The sequence below is a fragment of the Eleutherodactylus coqui genome, chromosome 2, assembly GCF_035609145.1.
Source record: "Eleutherodactylus coqui strain aEleCoq1 chromosome 2, aEleCoq1.hap1, whole genome shotgun sequence".
Classification (NCBI taxonomy): Eukaryota; Metazoa; Chordata; class Amphibia; order Anura; family Eleutherodactylidae; genus Eleutherodactylus; species Eleutherodactylus coqui.
This window is the reverse complement of record NC_089838.1, coordinates 259,917,252-259,943,122: the sequence shown is the minus strand read 5'-3', so window position 1 is coordinate 259,943,122 and position 25,871 is coordinate 259,917,252. Positions and strand designations below refer to the sequence as shown.

At 46.1% G+C, this 25,871-nt stretch overlaps 1 protein-coding gene across 2 annotated transcripts in view; it reads left to right on the top strand.

The window, feature by feature from the left end:
* Nucleotides 1-25,871, top strand: part of ADAMTS17 (ADAM metallopeptidase with thrombospondin type 1 motif 17) — a 197,411-nt gene that overhangs the window by 93,968 nt on the left and 77,572 nt on the right. For both annotated transcript variants that reach the window (XM_066592863.1, XM_066592862.1), the window contains exons 11-12: nucleotides 3,402-3,503; nucleotides 5,819-5,964. In XM_066592863.1, the coding sequence (XP_066448960.1) occupies nucleotides 3,402-3,503; nucleotides 5,819-5,964 (248 nt within the window). The remainder of the gene's footprint in view (nucleotides 1-3,401; nucleotides 3,504-5,818; nucleotides 5,965-25,871) is intronic.

The window sequence follows — 25,871 nt, the reverse complement described above, 5'->3', positions numbered from 1 at the left end:
CAAATATAGAGCTATAGGACATGTTTTATGAAAATTAAAGAAAGCATGTTAGGACAGCATATCTTGAAAGTGGAACCCTGAGGCTGCAACTTGTCTGACACTGACTAAAGTGAGGTGCAGAGTTTAACCCTTTTGCTTTCTGTGATGTATATGTATGTCACAGAGGTAAGGGGTAGGTATGAAGCAAGCTTGGGAGCTGAGTCCACTGCATACCCAGTAGGAGCTGACTGTTTCTGAAACTGATACCTGTCACTAACCGCCATAGTCAGAGCTAGAGCTTACAAGCACAGTCAATCCTGGCCTCGGCATTTAAACTATAAACTGGAGGGGGACCCCTCTGACTCACCATCGCCTTCACCCCATGATGCGATCATGGCGTGCCAGTGGTTGGCATGGCAGCTTTGGGCCTAGTTAAGCTCCCAGTCCCGGCATGTACTTAACCATATTGAGTCCTGCCTATAGCAGGGCTTGATATGTCAACGTGAAAAATACAATATACTGCAATACTGAAGTATTGTAGGTTCAAATCCCCTAATGAAAGAAAATTTAAAAAAAAAATGTAAAAAAACAAATTAAAAATATGAAAAATGAGAAAAAACACAATTTTCCCATTTTTCACACAAAGCAAACAAAATGATAAAAGAATAAAAATATTTGTCATTGCCGCAAATGAAAAAGCCCGAACCATCAAATAAATGATCACATTATTGCGCATTTGAGTTTTTTCCCATCACACCCGACTTACAAATGTTAACGGCTTTCCAATACATTATGTGGTGCAAAATATGTTACCATTACAAAATGCACCTCCCCTGCAAAATACAAGCCCTCTTACTTCTATGTTGATGGTAAAAATAAATAAATTATTGCTCTTATAATGCTGGGATCAAAAAAATGAAAACCTGAAAAAATAGCTGGTTGTTAAAGGGTTAAGGTATCCTTACTTTCTTCACCAAGGATCACTGCAAGGAGGTTTGGACCTAACAGATTCCCCCGTCATGGTCCTCAGAGTAGCCACCGATTTAGTAGTGGGTTGTGCAAACAATGTCAGAACTAAAGCATTGTCAGATGAAGTTGTTGGTAAGAACCAGAAGATCAGCCAGAAGCAATAAATGTCAAAGGGGAATATAAAGGCAGCATCAAAATCCAGACCAAGAGTCAAAACCAAAGAGATACACAAAAGGGTGACCGTTCCAAAGGGCAAAACCGAAGAGATACACAAAAGGGTGACCGTTGCAAAGAGCAAGGCTGAAGAGAAAACATCCCAGTAAGTCCTCTAAGGAATGGTTGAATACAAAGAAATGAAGGTTTCCGAAAGTCAAAGCCCAAATCGCATGAAGATGCTGTGGGGGAAGTTAAACATCACACAGCGTTAAAAATCTTCCATAAAGTAGTGGAAAAAATTCTCCCAGTTAATGACAAAGACTGGTAAACCGTTATAAGAAACGCCTATTGAGTTTGTTTGTGCCAAAGAGGGCAATACCAGGTATAAAAGCCAAGGGTGTACTAACTTTTTCCACTGAACGAAAAGGCTTATCTATGATTTTTTTTTGCATAATACATTATTGCAAAATAAATTTGCTGTCTTGCATCACTTTTATCTTTTATATACAATTCATTTGAATGCCAATATATAGATATGTAGACCTACATTAAAAAACAAGCCTATTTGTAGAGTAGACCTCTTTTAGATGCTGTTCACACTAGGTTCCACCTATACAGGAACTTAAGCCAATACAGAATATATCATTAGCAATTTCCTAATTGATACCAATCGCCTAAAATCCCTTCTTCTAACAAGTGTCTACACAATCCTATATTGAGTGAATGGAGCAAGGATAAGGGTGGCTGTACTTATGAGCTTCACTGCATGTCTTCAGCTTCCTCCTTTGCTTTGCCTACTCATAAAGTGAGCTATTCGGTTAGTAGTTATATATCAGAAATGCTCATAATGCAGTTCAATTTACCTTAAAGGGTAAACTTTTTAAAAAACTTTTCGAAAGCTGCTGAGATTGGTGGAGAAACAAAAAAGGCTTGAAGCTTGTTCTCATCACGCGATCCCTTGCTGCTTCTGTTCCAATAGTGCCCGCTCATCCGCTGCTCTCTACTTCCTACTGCAGTAGTGATAATGTTCCAGCAGTGTAACATGTGACAGCTGCTACAAGTTATCGGTCGAAGTTCGCTAGTGATTGACTGCAGGAGTCGCATGTCCCGTTGTAGGGACATCAGTGGTGCAGCAGGAAGTAAAGTGCAGCGGAAAACCGGGCATTGTCAGAACAGCAGCAGTGAGGCACCAGAAGAGTCCAGTATGCCCTTTTAACGTTTTCCACTATGCTGACCAGCTTCCAAAAATTTTTTTTTTTCCTGAACAACCCATTTAAATATACAGTAAAGATACCTTTACATGGGGCGATTATCACCCAAATAATTACTGGAAACGGCAAATTCGGGCGACAGTCATCCTGTGTACTCCAATAGGGCACTGAGCTGCAAATCACTCACTTGTCGGAGTCTCTTGATTTTTAGACACCTAAAAACTAAGCGCCTGTCGTACCGTGCAAACAGGCAGGCGTTCATCCATGCCTGTTTGCAGTGACTGGAGGTGGGTAGCTGGAAGAGAACTCCAAACACCTCCGTCTCCATTCATGACTATCACTCCTGTGTGAGAGCATAGGTGTGATAGTCGGTGGGATGGCAGTCGGCACTTATTTGTCTGACAGTCATCCCGTGTAATGGAACCTTAAGATTCTATTTTTGATATATGGAGATTTTACAGTACATGGCGAAAAAACTGTCAGTCAGTGGCTGTAGGGTTATAGAGCTATAAAATATCCATCAAGCCTCTGGTATAGGCCACGTCTGCTCTGATTACAACGTCTGCTAATAATCCCCCTACTATGGAACTTAAATGGCAGTATCATGTCCTTGGCATGGGTTTTCCTGCCTCCCTGGTGTGGCTTCCACTGCAGGTTGGCACCTGTGGCTCCCCTTATTTTTTTATGGCGTCAATACTCCTTTTAACGTCTGGCTCAATAACCTCACCATGGGCTAGACCTCTCTACCTGTGCTGTCACACCTGTGGCATCATCACCTACTATGAAGCCTTTAAGGGGATACGCAAAGCCTCTGATGTCAGCCATTGCTGTACCCGGTGCAGCAGCATTTATAGGGAAATATACGTTTTACGTTTGGTTACTTGCAGCAACCTGGTTTTATGTTTCCACAAATAGATATGCAAAGAGTCGCTACAAGTATACAATACCTGCCCTGTACCATCTAAAAGCAGCTTTATGAGACATAATACATGTTTTGCCACTATGCTGTGTACTGCTAAACATAAAAGAACTTTATTTTCTACAAACATTATAATGATCCTTTTTGTGCATACAATTTGGTTTCAGCATCTGATGTGTGCTGGTCTGTGGTGTCTGGTGGAAGGAGATGCTTCGTGCAAAACCAAACTGGATCCACCCCTGGATGGTACTGAATGTGGAGCAGATAAGGTGAGCATGTATGGTGGATTGTAAGGAGGTTCTTGGGATAGATGATGAATATTAGATTGGCGGGGGCAAAGCTATCTTGTTGACCAGCTTTTCAGAAGAGGCTTCGGCACATTGTTTACCAGACACAGTGGTGTACGTTGTATAACTGCTCCGCCTGGTACTGCAGCTCCATCCAATTCACTTATGTAGAACTGAGCTTCAGAAAGTCTGGGTGACCGATGAAGAAAAATCGACCCCTTCAAGTAATTGATTAGCAAGGGTACCAAAAGTCAGACCTCCATCAATCTTCTATCGATGACCTATGCTAAAGATGCATCATCAGTATTAAAGGGGTTGTACCAGAATTAACCTTTTTCACCTATCCATAGGATTGGTGATAAAAGTCTGGCTCGTGGTGTTCTTGCTGCTGAGGCCCCCACCGATCCCGAGGACAAGGGTCCCCCGTGTAACCCTTTTGTCCTCCCTGCGAGGATGCCTCTCCCACCTGCAGTGACGTAACGTTGAATGGAACGATGGCCACGCATGCACAGCCACCACTCCATTCATTTCAGTGGGGTTGATGGAAATAGCCAAACACAAGTACTCGGCTGTCTCCTGGAGTACCATTGAAAATGAATGAAGCGGCAAAGCCATTGCCCCATTCAATCTCTTTCCCTTTGCGGGGTGTGCAGCAAGGGAAAACAAGACAATGGATAGATGATAAACGTTAATTCTGGTCTAACCCTTTAAGGGCTTATTTCCACGCACATATGTGTAAAACACTATGGGTCCCATGCAGCGTTTTACACACAAGTAGCCCTTTTGCTCTGACAGCAGAGAGCCATATGGGCTGAGTATGCATTGCGCATATCCGGGAATCTGACGTCACGGACATGTGCAGCGTGATTTGTTTTTTTCTTCTTTTTTTTTTTTTCTTCCAAGAGAGTGGGGATGCGTATCGAATTGCTGCCCTCTTGCAAAGCCTGCATAGGCGCAGTGTTTCGATATGCAGCCCACAGAAGGGCAGCATAGAAATAGTGCGTGCTGCGATTTATTTCTATTTTGTATGTAAACGCTGTGCCCATGCTAGTGTGCATGGAATGATGAAGGTATATACGCGGTGAAAAACCGCCTGTGGATATTGGCCTCAAGTCCAAGAAAACCTGTTTGAATGGGGAAAAGTAGAAAAAAGTTTGATACAATATTACGAAGTATAGAAACCCTTTACATTAAGGCTGGGTTCACACAGGACGGATTTGCCGCGGTTTTGCCGCAGCAGATCTGCCCGCGGCCGCTAATCTGGGGATTAGCCAGCCATGTGGATGAGATTTCTCAGAAATCTCGTCCACACGGGACGGCTAATCCGCTGCGGTAAATCCAGTTGGAACCGCGGCTGCGGCCGCCGCAGCCACGGTTTCGAAAGATTGAGCATGTCTTTTTACCTTTCCTTTTTTGTTTATTTACGTCGCGGCCGCGCTGTCCTCTATGGGAGCGCCGGCCACGACGGAAAAGCATGCGGCTGAGCCGCTTCAAAGCCGCCGCGGTTCTCCCGGCGGGAATCTCGCGGTTTTTGCTGCGGCCAAACCACGAGATTTCCGACGGGAATACGCCCTGTGTGAACCCAGCCTAAAGTTGTTGAGGCTGTCCTGGTATTTATGCTGTTCACATATGCATTAAGAGCCGCTGTCGGGAGTTGCATTGTATATTGGGGTATATTTTATGGCAGTAATAAAACAGTCTGCAGCATTGCTTTTACTGTCAAAAAATGTCTAAATTCTGAAAGACCTGATTAAGCTTAGTGAGGTCTGTTATTGAGTGTTGGAATCCATTTGACAACAGATCTGTCACAACATATTTGTTTGCATTCTAAACCTGCATTAAGTCACTGTCACTGTGGCAGAGGCCATTATTCAGATGATGGGCATCTCTCAGAGAAGTGTAAAATGAAAAACGGTTTGGTACCGTGTTAGCCAGGAGAGCAAAATGTAATCTTGTAGATATGATGCCTTTTAATGGTTAACAAAAATACATAATATCATTGCAAGCTTTCGAACCTCTCAGGGTCCTTCCTCAGGCATAATGAGGTAGAATTCTGAGAGGTTCGAAAGCTAGCAATGCTATCATGTATTTTTGTTAGCCATTAAAAGGTATCATATCAACAAGATTACTTGGTTCTATTACTGAGAACAATCCCATTTCTGAAAATTGTATGATGTTGATCATTTTTAACTTCTCCATTCTGTACACCTATAGAGCGGTCAGGCTGGGCTTCTGCCATACATTCTATTGTGCATGTAAGTGGATAGTCCAGTCATTGTTGGGAGTTTGTATTACAGTGGTGCAGAGCTGGGGAATGTGTGAGCAAGACCCCAATCCCTCAGCACGTAGATGGAGACTGGAGTGCCTGGAGCCCTTGGAGCATGTGCAGCCGAACATGTGGAACTGGAGCAAGATTCAGACAGAGAAAATGTGACAACCCACCGTGAGTGTCTCGTGTGCTAAAGCACTCTTGAGCTGTGTTCCTTATGTCTTTATTTGGATTTATCTTGTAGTTGTGCTTTTTATTTGCTGGTTTATTTGCAATTCTTTTGTAAACGTTTTTTTTCTTACTGTATCTTGTGCATATCACGATGCTTATTTGTCTACTTCTTATCCTCTCTTATCTCTCTCATGCTTGGCTCTCTGTCCGTTATGCTAATGTGCCCTTTATACTTATGAGACCTAAAAAAGGACCTGTCAACTCACCTGATATGTCCGCTTTTGTAAAGACATGTATTACACATCAAATAATATTTCTAGGGTGTCTTTTCTTAGAACTCTCCATCATGTCGTTCCTCTATTATCACTCCTGAAAGTGCATGATTGAATTGACTGTGTGTTACTATTCCCCTTGTAAATATAGCCTGTCCCTATACAGTGATAGTGTTAGAGCACTGATTGGATAGTGTCAATGTGTGGGCAGTTCTCTCTTAACAGCCTTATGGCCCCCCCGGGTAAAGCAGAGTACTGGGGCCCCTACGACAGTTACTAATAAAAATGTTTAATTTCTGCTGAAAGGGTTATTCACCTGGAAATATATATTATATGCACACGGGACGACATTGAAAAAACTCGGGCGGATGAGTGAGTTAGTAACCGGCGACCTAGACTGGAAATCCATAAGTCTAAGTCTCTAGGGTCCATTTTCCTCTTGCACTGTAGATGTCTCTTTGTTCATAGTGCCAGGCTACTTTACACTAGAAAGTAACAAGACTATGTACTAGGCTTCACAAGATGATCCACACATCAATTCGGTGGGAAATTTCTCCTTTTATTATGGATAATTTACAATGGGGATTATGGGTAATTTTGAAAGTGAAACAGAAACATGGCATAGACAAATTGGAGCCAAGTTCATATCCCGCCACACAAATTATCATATATGATATAAGGAGCATTGAAATGTTAACATACATAGATTAGTATGGGGCCCCTATGTTTGTGGGGCCCCCTGGCAAGTGCCCATCTGACCCATGTGTTAAGATGGCACTGTGTGAGGGGACTAATGCCTTAGATTACGAAAAGGGTAACACCCTGTTAGCAATTAAGTTATACATTTCCAAGAGGAATAACAGAGAAATGATACCATGCAAAGTTATAGGTAAGGATGCTCCAGAATTCCATGGGAAATGTAAGTATTTACTAAAATGTACCAGGAGAGCTACAGTAGCAGTTCCAGTCACAAATGACATTGATATCAATGGTGCAGTAAGCAATATTATGTTAAAAGGTGAAAAAAAAACATTTTTACTAACTGCTTTTTACATTCTGGCTTTTCACAAAGTTTGATTTGCTTTTAGAATTGGACAAAGTAAAAGAATTAGGCTTCATGTCCACGGACGGGTCGGGTTCCGTGGGCCGCAGCCCTGCCGCGGAATCCTGCCATGCCCGTGACATGAGGACATTACTTACCAGTCCGGATGTGTGGGTCGTCCGTCTTCTCCTCTGTGCATGTGGGTCGGTGCACCAGCATGTGGGGGTGCCTGCCGGACGGCACGCCCCCCCACATGCGCAGTGAAGATTTTTTTTTTTTAATCAGCTGCTTTCCTATGGCATCCATGGAGCACCCAGAGTGATAGTTCCGTGTGTGTGACGCAGATCGGATGGCTTCCATTGACTTCAAAGGAAGCCGTCCCTGCGGGATCCGCGGCAAATTAGAGCATGTTGCGATTTGTTTTTGGGGCCAGAAGGTTCGCAAAAGAAATCCGCATACTTTAGTTAATCTGCGGACGCCCATGATTTTCAACTGGCAGCTTGAACTCCGGATCATTCGCGCGGGTGCCCCATGCGGATTTTGGAATTCAAGCCCGCCCGTGGACATGAGCCCTAAGGATTAGTATTTTAAAAATTGTCTAGTGACAAAACAAACAGTAACGTTGTTGGGAAATGTTGATTAAAGGGTTACTCCCAACGATTCACAGGTTAGAGAATAACTAATTAATGAGTGGGGTCTGACCGCTAAGACCCCTACCAATCCTGAGAAAAGCCATCCAGAGCATCTGTGAATGAATGGAGTGGTGGTTGTACATATTCGGTACAGCTTCATTCATTTCAGTGGGACCGCCAGAGATAGCTGAGCACTTGAAGTCTGCTATCTCCAGAGGTCCCATTCAAATGAATTGAGCAGCATTGCGCATGCGCAACCATTGTTCCTTTTGTTTAGGGATGCTGCAGATGACCATTCTTAGGATCAGTGGCGATCCCAGTGGTTGGAGCCACACCAGTTGGTAAGTTCTGACCTACACTATGGATAGAGGATAATTTGTTTTGGTGGGACAACCTCTTATATGTTAAGCCTATCGAGGACTCACTATGACTGATAAAGAATCAGACCATTTGGGGAAAGGATAGGTGGGACCTCCTGCATACAATCAATCAGTAGGCAATCCAGGGATCCTACATCTGATCAAAAAACACTTCTTTAGCAATTAAGAATACTAGTTTAATTATCATTTACCATAATTCAAATTAATTTGACTATGAGCCACTCAAGAGGAAGTCTACAAGTTTTCTTGCAATTCCCTTTAGAAGCAAAAAGTGTTCTAGAATGTTTGGGCTCATTCAGCGCAGAGAACGGCCTAATCTTATGCCATCTCCAAATTGATCTTTCTGACGGAATAAATTAGACCGAAAACACTGCGCCAAAGAAGCTTAACTTTAGAGCTCTCCCACCCAATATGCAAATAAGATCCTTCCCCTCTGCATTGCTGATAATAGGCTGAGATCACTTGCAGAGATATTTTTGTTATTCATAATGGAATCCAATGGTCTCAGAATAATAGTTTATAACTAGATTCTACTAATGCTAGATTAACAGACAGGCTGGCATTATCATGAGTCTATACCATGCCATTCCTTAATACAAAGTGAAAGACCAACGTTCAGGACCGTTTATGGTCATGGTTAACTGTTTTCATTCTGTGTGTCCCTGCCATCATACTTCAGGGTGGATTAATCCTTTCCAATCCACTGTCTGACCTCTGAAGACATTCTGATTGAAGGCTGTACAGCTCCGATGTCAGAAGACGTCTGGCAGAGTATTCTTTCTGTATATTACTGGCCGCTCTGCTGTTGGGGGCCTCTCCAGCATGCCCCATACCACAGTACTGGCTCTAGCCAGCAGATGGCGCCATTGTATAATGGCAGAAAGTGAAAGCCCCCTAGGAAACCCTGAATCCAAAATCGGATTGCAAAGGGTTAATGATACAATGTTATTTCTTACCTGACAGTCATTATTGCATATGTTTTGCAAAGAAGAATCCGACACATGACCACTGCACTGATCAACGCTGGTGCCTGACTATCCTGTCTTCCATAATATTCATGCCAATTTTGAGGCATCCATTACTCTAACCATTTATCCTCCTTAATATGTGCATTATTTTATATAACGATTGCCAGAACTAATTAAGTGGCGGTCTTTGTTTCCATTTTTTCTTTTGTTCCTCTTTCATCATTTTCCTGCGCTCTTCTCGAGATCCACCATCCATGACTTTTGCATATAGTATTCATATTTGAAGACTATTTTTATACACGTCTGTTACACATTTGAAACATGTTCCTCATTACAGAATTGTACATTTTTTAAGATGATCCATTTTATTTGGACCTTAGCTTCTATTATGATACCTCCCGCCCCTCAAAAAAAAAATTTACGGCACCATGTTCTGACCTACAGTTTTCGTAGCGATGACCTAAAACGTCTCCATGTAAACTTTTGGCAACATTTGCCTGTGAGTAAATGTTACATGATAAACTGGATTAGTAAGTGACACCCTGCTTGCTGCTTGTCACTGAGATTAGAGGGTTCTCCACTGAGTGTTGAGGAGGTAACACCATTGTGAGCATGTTTGGTGAGTGCAGAACAAATCACTTCTTCAGTTTAGGAACAGCAGAGCTTTTTTGTATTTAGGGAAAATAAAACATTGCTGCTGGCAGCATCACCCTAACAGTTGTATGAGCCAAGCCTGAAACAGGAAAATGAGGTGGTGCAAGTGACCCTTCCAAGTACACAAAGACTATATCTTGTAATTGAGCTGTGCCTGTAGTGCAAATCACATGCATGTTGAACAGAGTTGTGCTCCGCGCCAAGCCGTCCGAGGTCATGTCCAGCTCTGGAGATTTCTGCTAGAAGCATAAGGCAATATTTCTTATCATGTAACTATTTCTGAAGACAATTTCTGATTTACAGACACTGCAGTATCTTGTACTGGCTTCAGCATTTAAGATTTGGACGTCAAGTAGGGTCTCATAGCTGTAAGTCAAGCGCAGATTCTGGGGTTTTCTTTACTAAAGTACTAGAAGTCCCCAACCCTTTGATATTCGGTTGTGTCCCCATTGGGGCTCACAGTTTTTAAATCCAACTATTAACATGTGTTTGGATTATGGGAGGAAGCATAGAAACATAGAAAACTGATGTCAGAAAAAGATGACGTCTTCCAACTAGTCTGCCTTTATATTATTTCCTTTTTATTTTTCCCTTAGCACAAATATACATTTATCGGAGGCATGCAATAATTAATTTATTGTAGATTCAACCACATCTGCTGGAAGTTTGTTCCAAGCATTCACTACTCTTTCAGTAAAAAAAACTATTCCCTGACATGGCTACTTATTTTTCCTCCCAATTTATCTCAGATTATGCCCGTTTGTTCTTCTGCTTAGTTTCCTAAAAAAACACTTCCTTCCTAAACCTTATTTAGGCCACTCTCACACATGCGCTTTTTATTGTGATTACTGTGCCATTTTGAACGCTGCGATAATCATGGTAGAACGCTGCCATTGATTTGAATGGAACCAGTCTCACCACAGCTTTTGCCATAAACTGAAACCCATAGTTGGGACCCCTTAAAAAGTAACCTTTATTAATATGTAGTAAAATATATTATGGAAGCAATGAATTAAAAAGATCAGAGTCTCAATATAGTGTGAATGAGTGTAATATAGTAGACAAAACCGATCTAAAGGAAACCGTATCCTGCTTTGCTAATTATGCACAAGTATCAGGGTCATGACTGTAACACTTGCTACAATTGATGCTTTCTAACATGCAGCAATACACTCCAATGTACTGAAGATTCAGCAAGTCATTAGATCCCTGCATAAACTGCCAGCATGTTTCAGAAATGCTGCCAGATAAACGGAGTCTGACATAGGCCTCATGTCCACAGGCCCGTACGGTTACCCCGTGCAGAATTCTGCAGCGGATTCCACTCGGCCCGCAGACATAAGGCCAGAAAATACATTATACTCACCTGTCCGGACGCTGCGGAGCTCCCCTCCATCGCGGCCAGAGCTTCTTTCTTCTGCACACAGATGCCGGCGGCGTGCCGCACACATGCTCCATGCCTTTTTTCTTTTCTTGAAACTCTTGCAGTTAACGGTACGAACGCAGTGACAGCTACAGACGTGCCGTGGATCCGGACGGCTTCCATTGGCTTCAATGGAAGCCACGGGAGCTGTCTGTGCGGCAGAACTGCATAAAAATGGAGCATGCTGTGGTTGTTGGGGGAAAATGACAACCGCAAGTATTTATTTACCTGTGGGTGCTCAATAATTCCCTATGGGCGCAGATCGCACGCTCGGGAGATCTGCGCAGATTTTGTAAATCTATTTATGCTGTGGACATGAGGCCTTAAGCATAGCAGGATGGACTACATGAGGCTATGTTCTAAAAGACCAGCTCCCCCCAGCATGTTTTACCAGAACTTTGGCGTCATCAGGAGTATAGGAGCTATAGTTGAAACCCGGCTTCTAAGAGGAAATAATAAAGGTGGAGAGCGGGTTCAATAACATCCATGTGGCCAATAAAATGACATAATGGCAAAGGGCGCCTGCACACGAGCGGAAATTTCGCGGCGGGATTTCCCGCAGAATTTCCGCCCCTGGAAACTGCCATAGGATTGCGTTAACAAACGCAATCCTATGCAGACGGCTGCGATTTGGCCACGCGAAATCTCGCACGGAAAACAAATCGCGACATGCTCTATTTCTGTGCGGGCTCGCAGAGTCGCGCACAGAAACGTCACTTGCTGGCCCCGCCCCGCTCTGCGCATGCGCGGCTGCCCGGCAGCCGACACATGAAAGAGCCGGAGCGGCCGGAGAGGTGAGTGCCCACGCTGCTCTCTGCAGACACTCGGGTCGGGTGCCGCTGCGAGAATTCTCGCAGCCGGATCCGGCCCGACCATCTGCAGGCAGCCTAAGTCATTAGGACTCAGGATTCTTTCTTTGACATAGTGTTATCACAGCCAATCAAAGCAAACATTTGCGACAGCGTATCTGTCAGATAGGCTCACCGCAGAGATCCGTTTGCCGGCTCCTGCTCCTGGGCGGCGGCTCCCGCGGCGGAGACCTGCCATGGGATACCACAATGCCCATGGACAGGCAGCATTAGTGTTTCCTGAACTGTTTTGTTCTTGAGACATTCCGCTATTTGTAGCCCATCTTTGAACTCGTTCCATTTTATCAATGTCTTTCTATAGATGAGGTCTTCAGAACTCAACACTGTTCCAGATGTGGTCTCACCAGAGCTCTATACAGCGGGATCACAATCTCCCTCTTTCTACTGGTTATAGCTCTAGCTTTATTTACTACTTGACCACACTGTGGACTCATTTTGAGGCTGTCATTAATAAAACCCCTTAAATTATTTTCTTTTGAAGACCTTGATGATACAGAACAGCTAATTTTATCCTCATTCTGAGGATTTCTTCTTCCAAGTACATTATTTTGCATTTGGAAACATTGAATTGCAGTTTCCACTGTTTTGACCATTTATCCAATAATGCTAACTATTTCTCTATGTCCAATGTCCAAGACCCTACCAGGAGTATCAACCATATTACACACTTTTGTGTCATCAGCAAACAGATGAACCTTACCTATTGAACTTTCTCTTATGTCACGTATGCACATATTAAAAAGGAATAGGATCCAGGACAGACCCTTGTGGTCACCACTTGTAACTTGTCCCTTTTCAAATAACAACACTTTGATAGTCCAGTGGATTTGCAATTGATTAAAAGATAGATATCAAAGGATTAACCCTTTCCAATCCACTGTCTGACGTCTAAAGACATTATGATTTAGGGCTGTACAGCTCGGATGTTGGAAGACGTCCGTCGGAGTTCTCTTACTGTATATTGCCAGCCTCTCTGCTGTCGGAGCCTATCCAATGTGTCACCTCATGCAGTACTGGCTTTAGCCAGCAGATAGCGCTGTTGTATAACAGCAGAAAAAGAGTAAGCCCCCAAGGAAAACCAGAATACAAATTGGATTGGAAGGGGTTAAGTCTAATTTTCATTAAGTTATCTATGAGCTCTTTATGTAGAACAGTATCAAATGCTTTACTGAAATCCAGATAGGTGATCTTCACAGCACCACCTTCTTCCAACACTTTTGTGACATAGTCAAAGAAATCAATAAGATGGTTGGACATAATCTGCCCTCTATAAAGTCGTGCTGTATAAGGTCCAACAGGTTGTTGGCTTTTAAGTGGTCAAATATTCTCTTTTTCAGGAGAGTTTCCATTAGTTTAATGACCACAGATGTCAAAATAACTGGCTTGCAGTTCCCGGCTTCTTTTCTACTATCCTTGTTATGGATGGGTACAACATTGGCCTGGTTCTGGTGTATCTTGTCTCCACCACAAAAATAGGTAGAGACCAGGGATTGTTCTGTGGGATGTATAGGGTACGCCCACAGCTGCTGTTTGGCTGGGCTTCTGTCTCGGCTGTGCTATGCCCTCCTTTCTCAGCTTCAAGTGGCTTCCCCGCCAGGCACCCTGCAATGCCCAAGGCTGTGACAGCGTAGGACGGCTGCCGCTTTGTTCAGCAGGAGCAGCATCAGCACAGTGGAGGGGAAGGGGTACGAAGCAGCGGGTTGCATACAAATCGCTGGCGCTCCCACACCTTCTCTGCTCCAAGGAGGCAGCAGAGCAGTGTAAGGCGCTGGCGGTCCCCAGCTGAGCGCGTAGGGCAGCGGCAGAGCAGAGTGAATGCGGCCCAGTGAACTGACACATGGCACGCCACGCATGGGGGGGACACTGACAGCGAGGCTGGGAGCAGCAGCAGCAGCAGCAGTAGGGACTTACAGCAGCGGCTGGGCTGGGAGGCCATGTGTCAGTGAGGGCACAGCTAGCGGGGACAGTTGACAGAAGCTGCAGGGAGGCAATGGGAGCCGAGACAATGACAGCAGTGGCAGTTTCGGCAGGGAAGATGCAAGTGCTGTTGTGGGCATCACCTTTCCCTCCCTTCCAAATCAACCCGGCCAACCCATGTCTTCACCCATTCTTCTGGTGGAGACAAGATGCACCAGTACCCATTGGCCATACTCCAGTCATCAGGAACATTGCCACACCTTTAAATGATTTGTTTAACCAATTCCTTCCAACAGGCAATCACAGATTGGAGTTCTTTAAAAACTCTCTGGTCTCATCGCCTTATTTAACTTTAAATGTGCAACTTCACCTACAACATCAGCTTCCAAAAATGCAGGGAAAACACAAACTCCATGCCGATGTTGTCCTTAGTCAGATTTCAACCCACGACCCCAGTACTGCAAGGCAAGAGGGCGAAACCATTCAGCCACTGAGCTCAGATGTTTGCTGTCAGTGAATACAAAACTTCTACTGCCTGATTACACCATGCATTTTTATGGTATGTTGTATTTAGCATACTCTAGATTTTCCAGTATAAGTATAAGGAGTCTGCTGGGTTTCTAGGTATAAGAGGAGTCTGAAGTATTTATTTGTTTAGGAAACCACTCCACCTCCATCTAGGTGACTGAAATACCTACTTCCAGGATCCTAAAATTCCATCCATGTGCTATTCTAGGGTGCACATTAGCTCGGCTTCAAAGTCCTACTGCTCTTCCTCCAGCTGACATTGCACTAGACTTTATAGGTGAACTAATATGCAAGTGCTGTCTGTTTATTTTTGCTCACATTCAGCACTACATAATAAGTTCCTTGTTGCCCTGTGTAAACAACATAGCCACTGATGATGGAAGTTCTTAGTGGTGATAACATGATGGACCAACTTCCTAGAAGTAACTCTAGATGAGGAAGTTCTGGTGACATGTCACCAATACATACTACCAGCACTTCTATGGAATGGATGGTGAGTATGAAAGGACTCCCGGGCAGGGAAGTCATCAGATAGGTACTTGGCTAGACTTACCAAGGGGCTAGCTCTTACTTCTTCCCTTTGTATCACTGGGTACCATTTAAAGATAACCCATCACAGACCTATCCCCACACTCTGCTCAAGTGGAACTTTATTTGTAGACAACTTTGACAATATACCGGTAACTTCTCCACATTCAGCATATGAGCACCTGGTGTTGAGTGGTTCAGTGGCTTGCGTGGTTCAGCAATCACTCAGCTACTTTAATTGGTTACAGTCCTCAGGACTCATTTTCTTCTTTTCTGCCCTGCTGAGAAACTACTGCACACACTTTCGTTTCTGCGCATATATTTTATGAATTTGGGGTCACTCTAGTTTCTAGAAGTACCACCCCTCCACTCAACAACTTGAAGCCACAAAATTTCAAGGAACAGTTACAAAAAACATTTTCTTATCAATCATAAAGTCTATATTTGACTTTGTTTTGCCAATTCTATGACTGGTAACACAGGAGTTCAAGACCTTATTAAAGAGCACAGCATACTAAAAGACCCCAGGCAACTTGGGGGAGCCTCAAGACACATGGTGAACATATTCTTAGACAGTACTTCGTGTACCAAAACACACATCAAGTTGCAACAGTGCAGAACATCCATTATGTTACTTGGCCTAGTTAAACCTGCTTACAAATACACAGGAGATCTGGTTTAGTCACCTGCTGACTGCACCATCTGTGGTAGCGCAATAGCTGGAACATATTATGGTGCTGGCTAGTAGGCATAGAGCCTACAGCTCATATCCTACTAATCAGAGATCCTGAGGCATTCACGAGTGGATGATTACTAAGGAAAGCTCAGTTGGTTTCTAAATTATACATCCTAACCAACACCCATATGGTTTTATATGCAGCATATAATTCAAGTGCATCTCAGAATTTTTTGCATATGCCTATAACCTGACACATGTGTACTATGAATCTATTTCCATCATGGCAGGAAGCATCACGTTAGAAATGTAGCAATTATCGTGTTATGTGTCACTTCATAGGTTTCCACAGCTCAAAGGACCTGCCTTTGGCATTCCATATAATGTACAGTCTCTACATTGGCAAAGTGCCTCCAGGGCAGAAGGAGAAGGGTTTTGATTAAATGAACCATTCGCCCACAATACAGTGTAGCAGGTGGTCCTAGATGTATAACTAGGGCATGAAATCCTGCTCTGTGTTTTTTCTGTTGCTTTGCAAGGCAGATTACTTGGTAACAGCAAAGAAAACAGTACAAAGGGTCATAAAGGTTGACAGGCAGTGTTGGCAAGTGCTGTAGTATCAACCTTGTCATTTCCAACACTCTACATATATTTTTGTATGTATTAATTAACTTGTCTTACGTGACCTGTAACTCCCCCTTAGCATAGTTTCTGTTTTGAGAAATACATTTTATACTTTTGTGTGTAGCAACAAGCATACATGGCCTGATTGTGCTAAAGAGCGTGCAGTACATTATCGCTGTTCTCTGGAATTACGCTAGCGCTATACTTTTTGTAGTAAGGGTGCTAGTACATGAGTGTTAGCTGCTGACACTTACACTCATGATTTACTGCTAATTTCTAGATTATACCTGCATTTCTTACTCAAAACAATGGTAAGTCCAGTCTGGCAATTAGCGGTATTCCTCCAGTGTTATCTGCAGCAGCTACTGTTCATGTATGATCATTGATCATTGGTGGTCTGACTACTAGGACCCACAGGGATCATGAAAAGCATGTACCCTGAATTACCCTTACTAAATGGAGTGGTGGTGGACATTCATGACCACCGCTGCATTCACTATCTGTTGAGATAGCTTAGTGCAGTAATCGGCTATATTCATCAGCCTCATAAAGTGAATGGAGTGGTGTTCAAGCATATGAATCGTTGCTCTGTTCACTAAAAGGGGCTCATGATACACCATTTTCTTGTTGGGTCTTAGCCAGAGGTGTAATTAGAAGCTCCTGGGCCCCACTGCAAAATCTGTAATAGGGCTCCTTACTACTCATGTGCTATTTATAATACTTGTATCTTATGTCCTAGAGAAGCATTTGGGCCCTCTAAGGCTCTAGGGCCTGGTAGTGACTGCTACCTTTGCACCTCATGTGGCAACACCAATTGTTCCACCAGTTAGTCATTTATCACCTAAATGATCATTTTGGTTGGATATCCCGTTAAGCCGATTCTGTCGTCATCAGATTCATGTTGCCTGAACCATGGCAGTATGAACCTTTTATTGGTTTTATTTAAATGGTTTTATTCTGAAACGCTGCAGAGTTACAGAATTAATACACTCTGAAATTTGACTTAAAACTAAGCTCAAGGTCACTAGGGTGGGCTGCATCGTGTCTCCCCGCCCACATCATGTAGATTGACAGCTTTCTCACTATATACAAAAGTGAAGAGAGCTGTCAGTCTTCATGATGCGGGTGGGGAAATGCCGGCACGGCTCATCCTCATGACTTGGAGCTCAGCTCAGAGTCAAATGTCAAAGTTTTTTTTGCCGCAACATTTCAGAATGTAGCACCAACATGGGTCCGTGGTTCAGCAACATGAACCTGATGACAGAATCCCTTTTAATGATGAATTTGCAAGAGATTTCCAAGTAGCTCTATACAGGTAGAAAGTAGTTACTAAAATTGCTCTGAAATCCCAGCATGGAGTGATGATTTTAAAAAAATTGATAGCAAAACGCTAAACTAGAGTGATTTTTTAATTAATTTTCAATCTACAGCGATGTCACAGCCTAGTCTTACAAACAAATTCATTAATTTAGCCACCTGTAGAACTACTTATGTCCGCGCACTATACCAGCCAGTGGAGGCACACAAGTCCCTGATGCTGGAAGATGCCATGATTTTGCTGTAGAGAAATAAAGCTAAATCAATTGCAACATTTTATAAAGTTGACAAAGCTATAGGAAAACTGAGAAATGCACCATAAGACCAATTTTACATGAACATACGAGGGTCGTACCAAAGTAATGCAAAAGTAGTCATGGCTTCTTTATTAATAGAGATGAGCGAACGCGTTCGTCCGAGCTTGATATTCGTGCGAATATTAGGGTGTTCGGGATGTTCGTTATTCGTAACGAACACCATGCGGTGTTCTGGTTACTTTCACTTCCTTCCCTGAGACGTTAGCGCGCTTTTCTGGCCAATTGAAAGACAGGGAAGGCATTACAACTTCCCCCTGCAACGTTTAAGCCCTATACCACCCCCCTGCTGTGAGTGGCTGGCGAGATCAGGTGTTCGCCTAATATAAAAGTCGGCCCCTCCCGCGGCTCGCCTCAGATGCGGTGTGAGTTAGATGAGGGACAGTGCTGTTTATACCGGAGCTGCTGTAGGGAAAGAATTGGTAGTTAGTGTAGGCTTCAAGACCCCCCAAAGGTCCTTATTAGGGCCACTGATAGCTGTGTGTTGGCTGCTGTTAGCAGTGGCATTTTTTTTTTTCTCAAAATCGGCTCTGCAGAGCGTTGCACCTGGCATTAGGGACAGAAGTGCTGCATAGGCAGGGAGAGTGTTAGGAGTGAGTGTAGCCTTCAAGAACCTCAACGGTCCTTTCTAGGGCCATATTTATCCGTGTGCAGTACTGTCCAGGCTGCTGTTAGCTGTGCTGCATTTTTTTGGGGCTTCTCAAAATCGCCTCTGCAGAGCATTCCACCCTCCATTGATACTGCAGGGAAAGAATTGTATAGGCAGGGCCACAACACAGTTATTATTCATAGAATATACGCAGTGCTGCCTTTTGGTGGAAAAACAAGTGGAAACAAATCTATTTGTCCAGCCTCTGTCCGTCCTTACGGGCGGTGGACACGTGTGAGCTGCGTGAAAAACATTGCTAAATCATACGCACCCAGCTACGCTTTACTGCTGGCTTCGCCATTTGCTTTCCTTAATTGGGAAAAAAAATACCTGCTCTGCCAGAGTTATAATAACTCTGCTACCCTCACGTTCTGTGACACATTAGCAGGGACACAGCACAGTTATTAAACTTCTCATGTTCATTGAATATACGCAGTGCTGCCTTTTGGTGGAAAAACAAGTGGAAACAAATCTATTTGTCCAGCCTCTGTCCGTCCTTACGGGCGGTGGACACGTGTGAGCTGCGTGAAAAACATTGCTAAATCATACGCACCCAGCTACGCTTTACTGCTGGCTTCGCCATTTGCTTTCCTTAATTGGGAAAAAAAATACCTGCTCTGCCAGAGTTATAATAACTCTGCTACCCTCACGTTCTGTGACACATTAGCAGGGACACAGCACAGTTATTAAACTTCTCATGTTCATTGAATATACGCAGTGCTGCCTTTTGGTGGAAAAACAAGTGGAAACAAATCTATTTGTCCAGCCTCTGTCCGTCCTTACGGGCGGTGGACACGTGTGAGCTGCGTGAAAAACATTGCTAAATCATACGCACCCAGCTACGCTTTACTGCTGGCTTCGCCATTTGCTTTCCTTAATTGGGAAAAAAAATACCTGCTCTGCCAGAGTTATAATAACTCTGCTACCCTCACGTTCTGTGACACATTAGCAGGGACACAGCACAGTTATTAAACTTCTCATGTTCATTGAATATACGCAGTGCTGCCTTTTGGTGGAAAAACAAGTGGAAACAAATCTATTTGTCCAGCCTCTGTCCGTCCTTACGGGCGGTGGACACGTGTGAGCTGCGTGAAAAACATTGCTAAATCATACACACCCAGCTACGCTTTACTGCTGGCTTCGCCATTTGCTTTCCTTAATTGGGAAAAAAAATACCTGCTCTGCCAGAGTTATAATAACTCTGCTACCCTCACGTTCTGTGACACATTAGCAGGGACACAGCACAGTTATTAAACTTAGATTATTCATTCACTAGAGGCAGTGGGGCCTTTCGTTTTCCAAAAAGGGAAAAAATTATATTTGGCCTGCAGTCTTGCGCCAATTTATTTCCTGCCTGTGAAATCAAATCACTGGTAATACAGCATGCTGAGGGGTAGGGGTAGGCCTAGAGGACGTGGACGCGGCCGAGGACGCGGAGGGCCAAGTCAGGGTGTGGGCACAGGCCGAGCTCCTGATCCCGGTGTGTCGCAGCCGACTGCTGCGCGATTAGGAGAGAGGCACGTTTCTGGCGTCCCCACATTCATCGCCCAATTAATGGGTCCACGCGGGAGACGGTTATTAGAAAATGAGCAGTGTGAGCAGGTCCTGTCCTGGATGGCAGAAAGTGCTTCGAGCAATCTATCGTCAACACGCAGTTCTGCGCCGTCCACTGCTGCAAATCCGAATCCTCTGTCTGCTGCTCCTCCTTCCTCCCAGCCTCCTCACTCCACTACAATGACACCTGCTCAGGAGCGGGAACACTCCCAGGAACTGTTCTCGGGCCCCTGCTTAGATTGGGCAGCAGCGGTTCCTCTCCCACCAGAGGAGTTTATCGTCACTGATGCCCAACCATTCGAAAGTTCCCGGGGTCCGAGGGAAGAGGCTGGGGACTTCCGCCAACTGTCTCAACAACTTTCTGTGGGTGAGGAGGACGATGACGATCAGACACAGTTGTCTTGCAGTGAGGTAGTAGTAAGGGCAGTAAGTCCAAGGGAGCAGCGCACAGAGGATTCGGAGGAAGAGCAGCAGGACGATGAGGTGACTGACCCCACCTGGTGTGCAACGCTTACTCAGGAGGACAGGTCTTCAGAGGGGGAGTCAAGGGCATCAGCAGGGCAGGTTGCAAGAGGCAGTGCGGTGGCCAGGGCCAGGGGTAGAGGCAGGGCCAGACCGAATAATCCACCAAGTGTTTCCCAAAGCGCCCCCTCGCGCCATGCCACCCTGCAGAGGCCGAGGTGCTCTAAGGTCTGGCAGTTTTTCACAGAGACGCCTGACGACCGACGAACAGTGGTGTGCAACCTTTGTTGCGCAAAGCTCAGCCGGGGAGCCAACACCAACAGCCTCACCACCACCACCATGCGCAGACATATGATGGCCAAGCACCCCACAAGGTGGGACGAAGGCCGTTCACCGCCTCCGGTTTGCACCCCTGCCTCTCCCCCTGTGCCCCAACCTGCCACTGAGATGCAACCCCCCTCTCAGGACACAGGCACTACCGCCTCATGGCCTGCACCCACACCCTCATCTCCGCTGTCCTCGGCCCCATCCAGCAGTGTAGTTCAGCGCACCGTTCAGCCGTCGCTTGCGCAAGTGTTCGAGCGCAATCGCAAGTACGCCGCCACGCACCCGCACGCTCAAACGTTAACCGTCCGCATAGCAAAATTCATCAGCCTTGAGATGCTGCCGTATAGGGTTGTGGAAACTGAGTCCTTCAAAAGTATCATGGAGGCGGCGGCCCCGCGCTACTCAGTTCCCAGTCGCCACTACTTTTCCCGATGTGCCGTCCCAGCCCTGCACGACCACGTCTCCCGCAACATTGTGCGCGCCCTCACCAACGCGGTTACTGCCACGGTCCACTTAACTACGGACACGTGGACAAGCACAGGCGGGCAGGGCCACTACATCTCCCTGACGGCACATTGGGTGAATTTAGTGGAGGCTGGGACAGAGTCAGAGCCTGGGACCGCTCACGTCCTACCCACCCCCAGAATTGTGGGCCCCAGCTCGGTGGTGGTATCTGCGGAGGTGTATGCTTCCTCCACTAAAGCACCCTCCTCCTCCTCCTCCTCCTCCTCTGTCTCGCAATCAAGATGTGTTAGCAGCAGCATGTCGCCAGCAGTCGGTGTCGCGCGGTGTGGCAGCACAGCGGTGGGCAAGCGTCAGCAGGCCGTGCTGAAACTACTCAGCTTAGGCGATAAGAGGCACACGGCCCACGAACTGCTGCAGGGTCTGACACAGCAGACCGACCGCTGGCTTGCGCCGCTGAGCCTCCAACCGGGCATGGTCGTGTGTGACAACGGGCGTAACCTGGTGGCGGCTCTGCAGCTTGGCAGCCTCACGCACGTGCCATGCCTGGCCCACGTCTTTAATTTGGTGGTTCAGCGGTTTCTGAAAAGCTACCCACGCTTGTCAGACCTGCTCGTAAAGGCGCGCCGGCTCTGCGCACATTTCCGCAAGTCCCACACGGACGCTGCCACCCTGCGCACCCTGCAACATCACTTTAAGCTGCCAGTGCACCGACTGCTGTGCGACGTGCCCACACGGTGGAACTCTATGCTCCACATGTTGGCCAGGCTCTATGAACAACGTAGAGCTATAGTCGAATACCAACTCCAACATGGGCGGCGCAGTGGGAGTCAGCCTCCTCAATTCCTTTCAGAAGAGTGGGCCTGGTTGGCAGACATCTGCCATGTCCTTGGTAATTTTGAGGAGTCTACCCAGGTGGTGAGCGGCGATGCTACAATCATTAGCGTCACCATTCCTCTGCTATGCATCTTGAGAAATTCCCTGCAAACCATAAAGGCAGCTGCTTTGCGCTCGGAAACGGGGGCGGGGGAAGACAGTATGCCGCTGGATAGTCAGGGCACCCTCCTGTCTATTTCTCAGCGCGTACAGGAGGAGGAGGAGGAGCATGAGGAGGATGAGGAGGAGGGGGAAGAGACAGCTTGGCCCGCTGCTGACGGTACACCGGCTGATTGCCTGTCATCCTTTCAGCGTGTATGGCCTGAGGAGGAGGAGGAGGAGGAGGAGGAGGATCCTGAAAGTGATCTTCCTAGTGAAGACAGCCATGTGTTGCGTACAGGTACCCTGGCACACATGGCTGACTTCATGTTAGGATGCCTTTCTCGTGACCCTCGCGTTGCACGCATTCTGGCCACTACGGATTACTGGGTGTACACACTGCTCGATCCACGGTATAAGGAGAACCTGCCCACTCTCATTCCCGAAGAGGAAAGGGGTTCGAGAGTGTTGCTATACCACAGGACCCTTGCGGACAAGCTGATGGTAAAATTCCCAGCCGACAGCGCTAGTGGCAGAAGGCGCAGTACCGAGGGCAAGGTAGCAGGGGATGTGCGTAGATCGAGCAGCATGTACATCCCAGGCAGTGCAACAGTCTTTAAGGGCCTGGCCAGCTTTATGGCTCCCCACCAAGACTGTGTCACCGCTCCCCAGTCACGGCTGAGTCGGCGGGAGCACTGTAAAAGGATGGTGAGGGAGTACGTAGCGGATCGCACGACCATCCTTGGTGACGCCTCTGCCCCCTACAACTACTGGGTGTCGAAGCTGGACATGTGGCCTGAACTAGCGCTGTATGCCCTGGAGGTGCTTGCTTGTCCTGCGGCTAGCGTGTTGTCGGAGAGGGTGTTTAGTGCGGCTGGGGGAATCATCACAGATAAGCGTAGCCGCTTGTCAACCGACAGTGCCGACAGGCTAACACTCATCAAGATGAACAAAGGCTGGATTTCCCCAGACTTCTGTTCTCCACCAGCGGACAGCAGCGATACGTAAGCAATACGTAGGCTGCACCCGCGGATGGAAGCTACGTTCTCTCTCACCATCCAAAACGGGGACATTTCTGCTTCATCAATCTGTGTCTAATATTCCTCCTCCTCCTCCTCCTGCTCCTCCTCCTGAAACCTCACGTAATCACGCTGAACGGGCAATTTTTCTTAGGGCCACAAGGCTCACTCAAATAATTTTTCAGAACAATTTTTATAAGTTTCAATGCGCTTAAAAGCATTGGAACTTTAACTTGAACCAATTTTTCGTTACACTGGGCTGCCTCCAGGCCTAGTTACCACTTAAGCCACATTAACCAAAGCGATTAATGGGTTTCACCTGCCCTCTTGGCTGGCCATGGCCAATTTTTGGGATGTACATTAGTACTGTTGATACAGCAATTTTTGTGGGCCCTCGCCTACTGTGTAATCAAATTAATTTTTAGGCCACCTGCATTACAGCTGACGTTACCTCAGCTGTGTTGGGCAATGCAATGGGATATTTTTGTGTACCGCCGGTGGGTTCCAGGGAGCCACCCATGCTGTAGGTGCACACTGAGTTTTTAATACATCTGTACACTTCTAAAGAACCCGTCTGACTGGGGCATGCAGTGTGGGCCGAAGCCCACCTGTATTACGCACGACATTACTACCTCAGCTGTGTTAGGCAATGCAATGGGATATTTCTATGTACCGCCGGTGGCTTCCTGGCACCCACCCAGGCAGTGGGTCCACAGGGAGTTTAACCTACATGTGTCTACTTGTAAAGAACCCCAGTCTGACTGGGGCATGCAGTGTGGGCCGAAACCCACCTGCATTAACCCTTTCCAGTCCACTGTGTGACCTGTGAAGACATTAGGGTTTAAGGCTGTACAGCTCCGTTGTTGGTAGACGTCCGTCGGGGTTCTCTTACTGTATATTGCCAGCCTCTCTGCTGTTGGAGCCTATCCTACGTGTCAGCTCATGCAGTACTGGCTTTAGACATGTGTCTACTTGTAAAGAACCCCAGTCTGACTGGGGCATGCAGTGTGGGCCGAAACCCACCTGCATTAACCCTTTCCAGTCCACTGTGTGACCTGTGAAGACATTAGGGTTTAAGGCTGTACAGCTCCGTTGTTGGTAGACGTCCGTCGGGGTTCTCTTACTGTATATTGCCAGCCTCTCTGCTGTTGGAGCCTATCCTACGTGTCAGCTCATGCAGTACTGGCTTTAGCCAGCATATAGCGCCGTTGTATAACGGCAGAAAAAGAGTAAGCCCCCTAGGAAAACCATATACAAATTGGATTGGAAAGGGTTAAGCACAACATTACTACCTCAGCTGTGTTGGGCAATGCAATGGGATATTTCTATGTACCGCCGGTGGCTTCCTGGCACCCACCCATGCTGTAGGTGCACACGGAGTTTTTACTACATCTGTACACTTATAAAGAACCCCAGTCAGACTGGGGCATGCAGTGTGGGCCGAAGCCCACCTGCATTAAGCACGACATTACTACCTCAGCTGTGTTGGGCAATGCAATGGGATATTTTTGTGTACCGCCGGTGGGTTCCAGGGAGCCACCCATGCTGTAGGTGCACACTGAGTTTTTAATACATCTGTACACTTCTAAAGAACCCGTCTGACTGGGGCATGCAGTGTGGGCCGAAGCCCACCTGTATTACGCACGACATTACTACCTCAGCTGTGTTAGGCAATGCAATGGGATATTTCTATGTACCGCCGGTGGCTTCCTGGCACCCACCCAGGCAGTGGGTCCACAGGGAGTTTAACCTACATGTGTCTACTTGTAAAGAACCCCAGTCTGACTGGGGCATGCAGTGTGGGCCGAAACCCACCTGCATTAACCCTTTCCAGTCCACTGTGTGACCTGTGAAGACATTAGGGTTTAAGGCTGTACAGCTCCGTTGTTGGTAGACGTCCGTCGGGGTTCTCTTACTGTATATTGCCAGCCTCTCTGCTGTTGGAGCCTATCCTACGTGTCAGCTCATGCAGTACTGGCTTTAGACATGTGTCTACTTGTAAAGAACCCCAGTCTGACTGGGGCATGCAGTGTGGGCCGAAACCCACCTGCATTAACCCTTTCCAGTCCACTGTGTGACCTGTGAAGACATTAGGGTTTAAGGCTGTACAGCTCCGTTGTTGGTAGACGTCCGTCGGGGTTCTCTTACTGTATATTGCCAGCCTCTCTGCTGTTGGAGCCTATCCTACGTGTCAGCTCATGCAGTACTGGCTTTAGCCAGCATATAGCGCCGTTGTATAACGGCAGAAAAAGAGTAAGCCCCCTAGGAAAACCATATACAAATTGGATTGGAAAGGGTTAAGCACAACATTACTACCT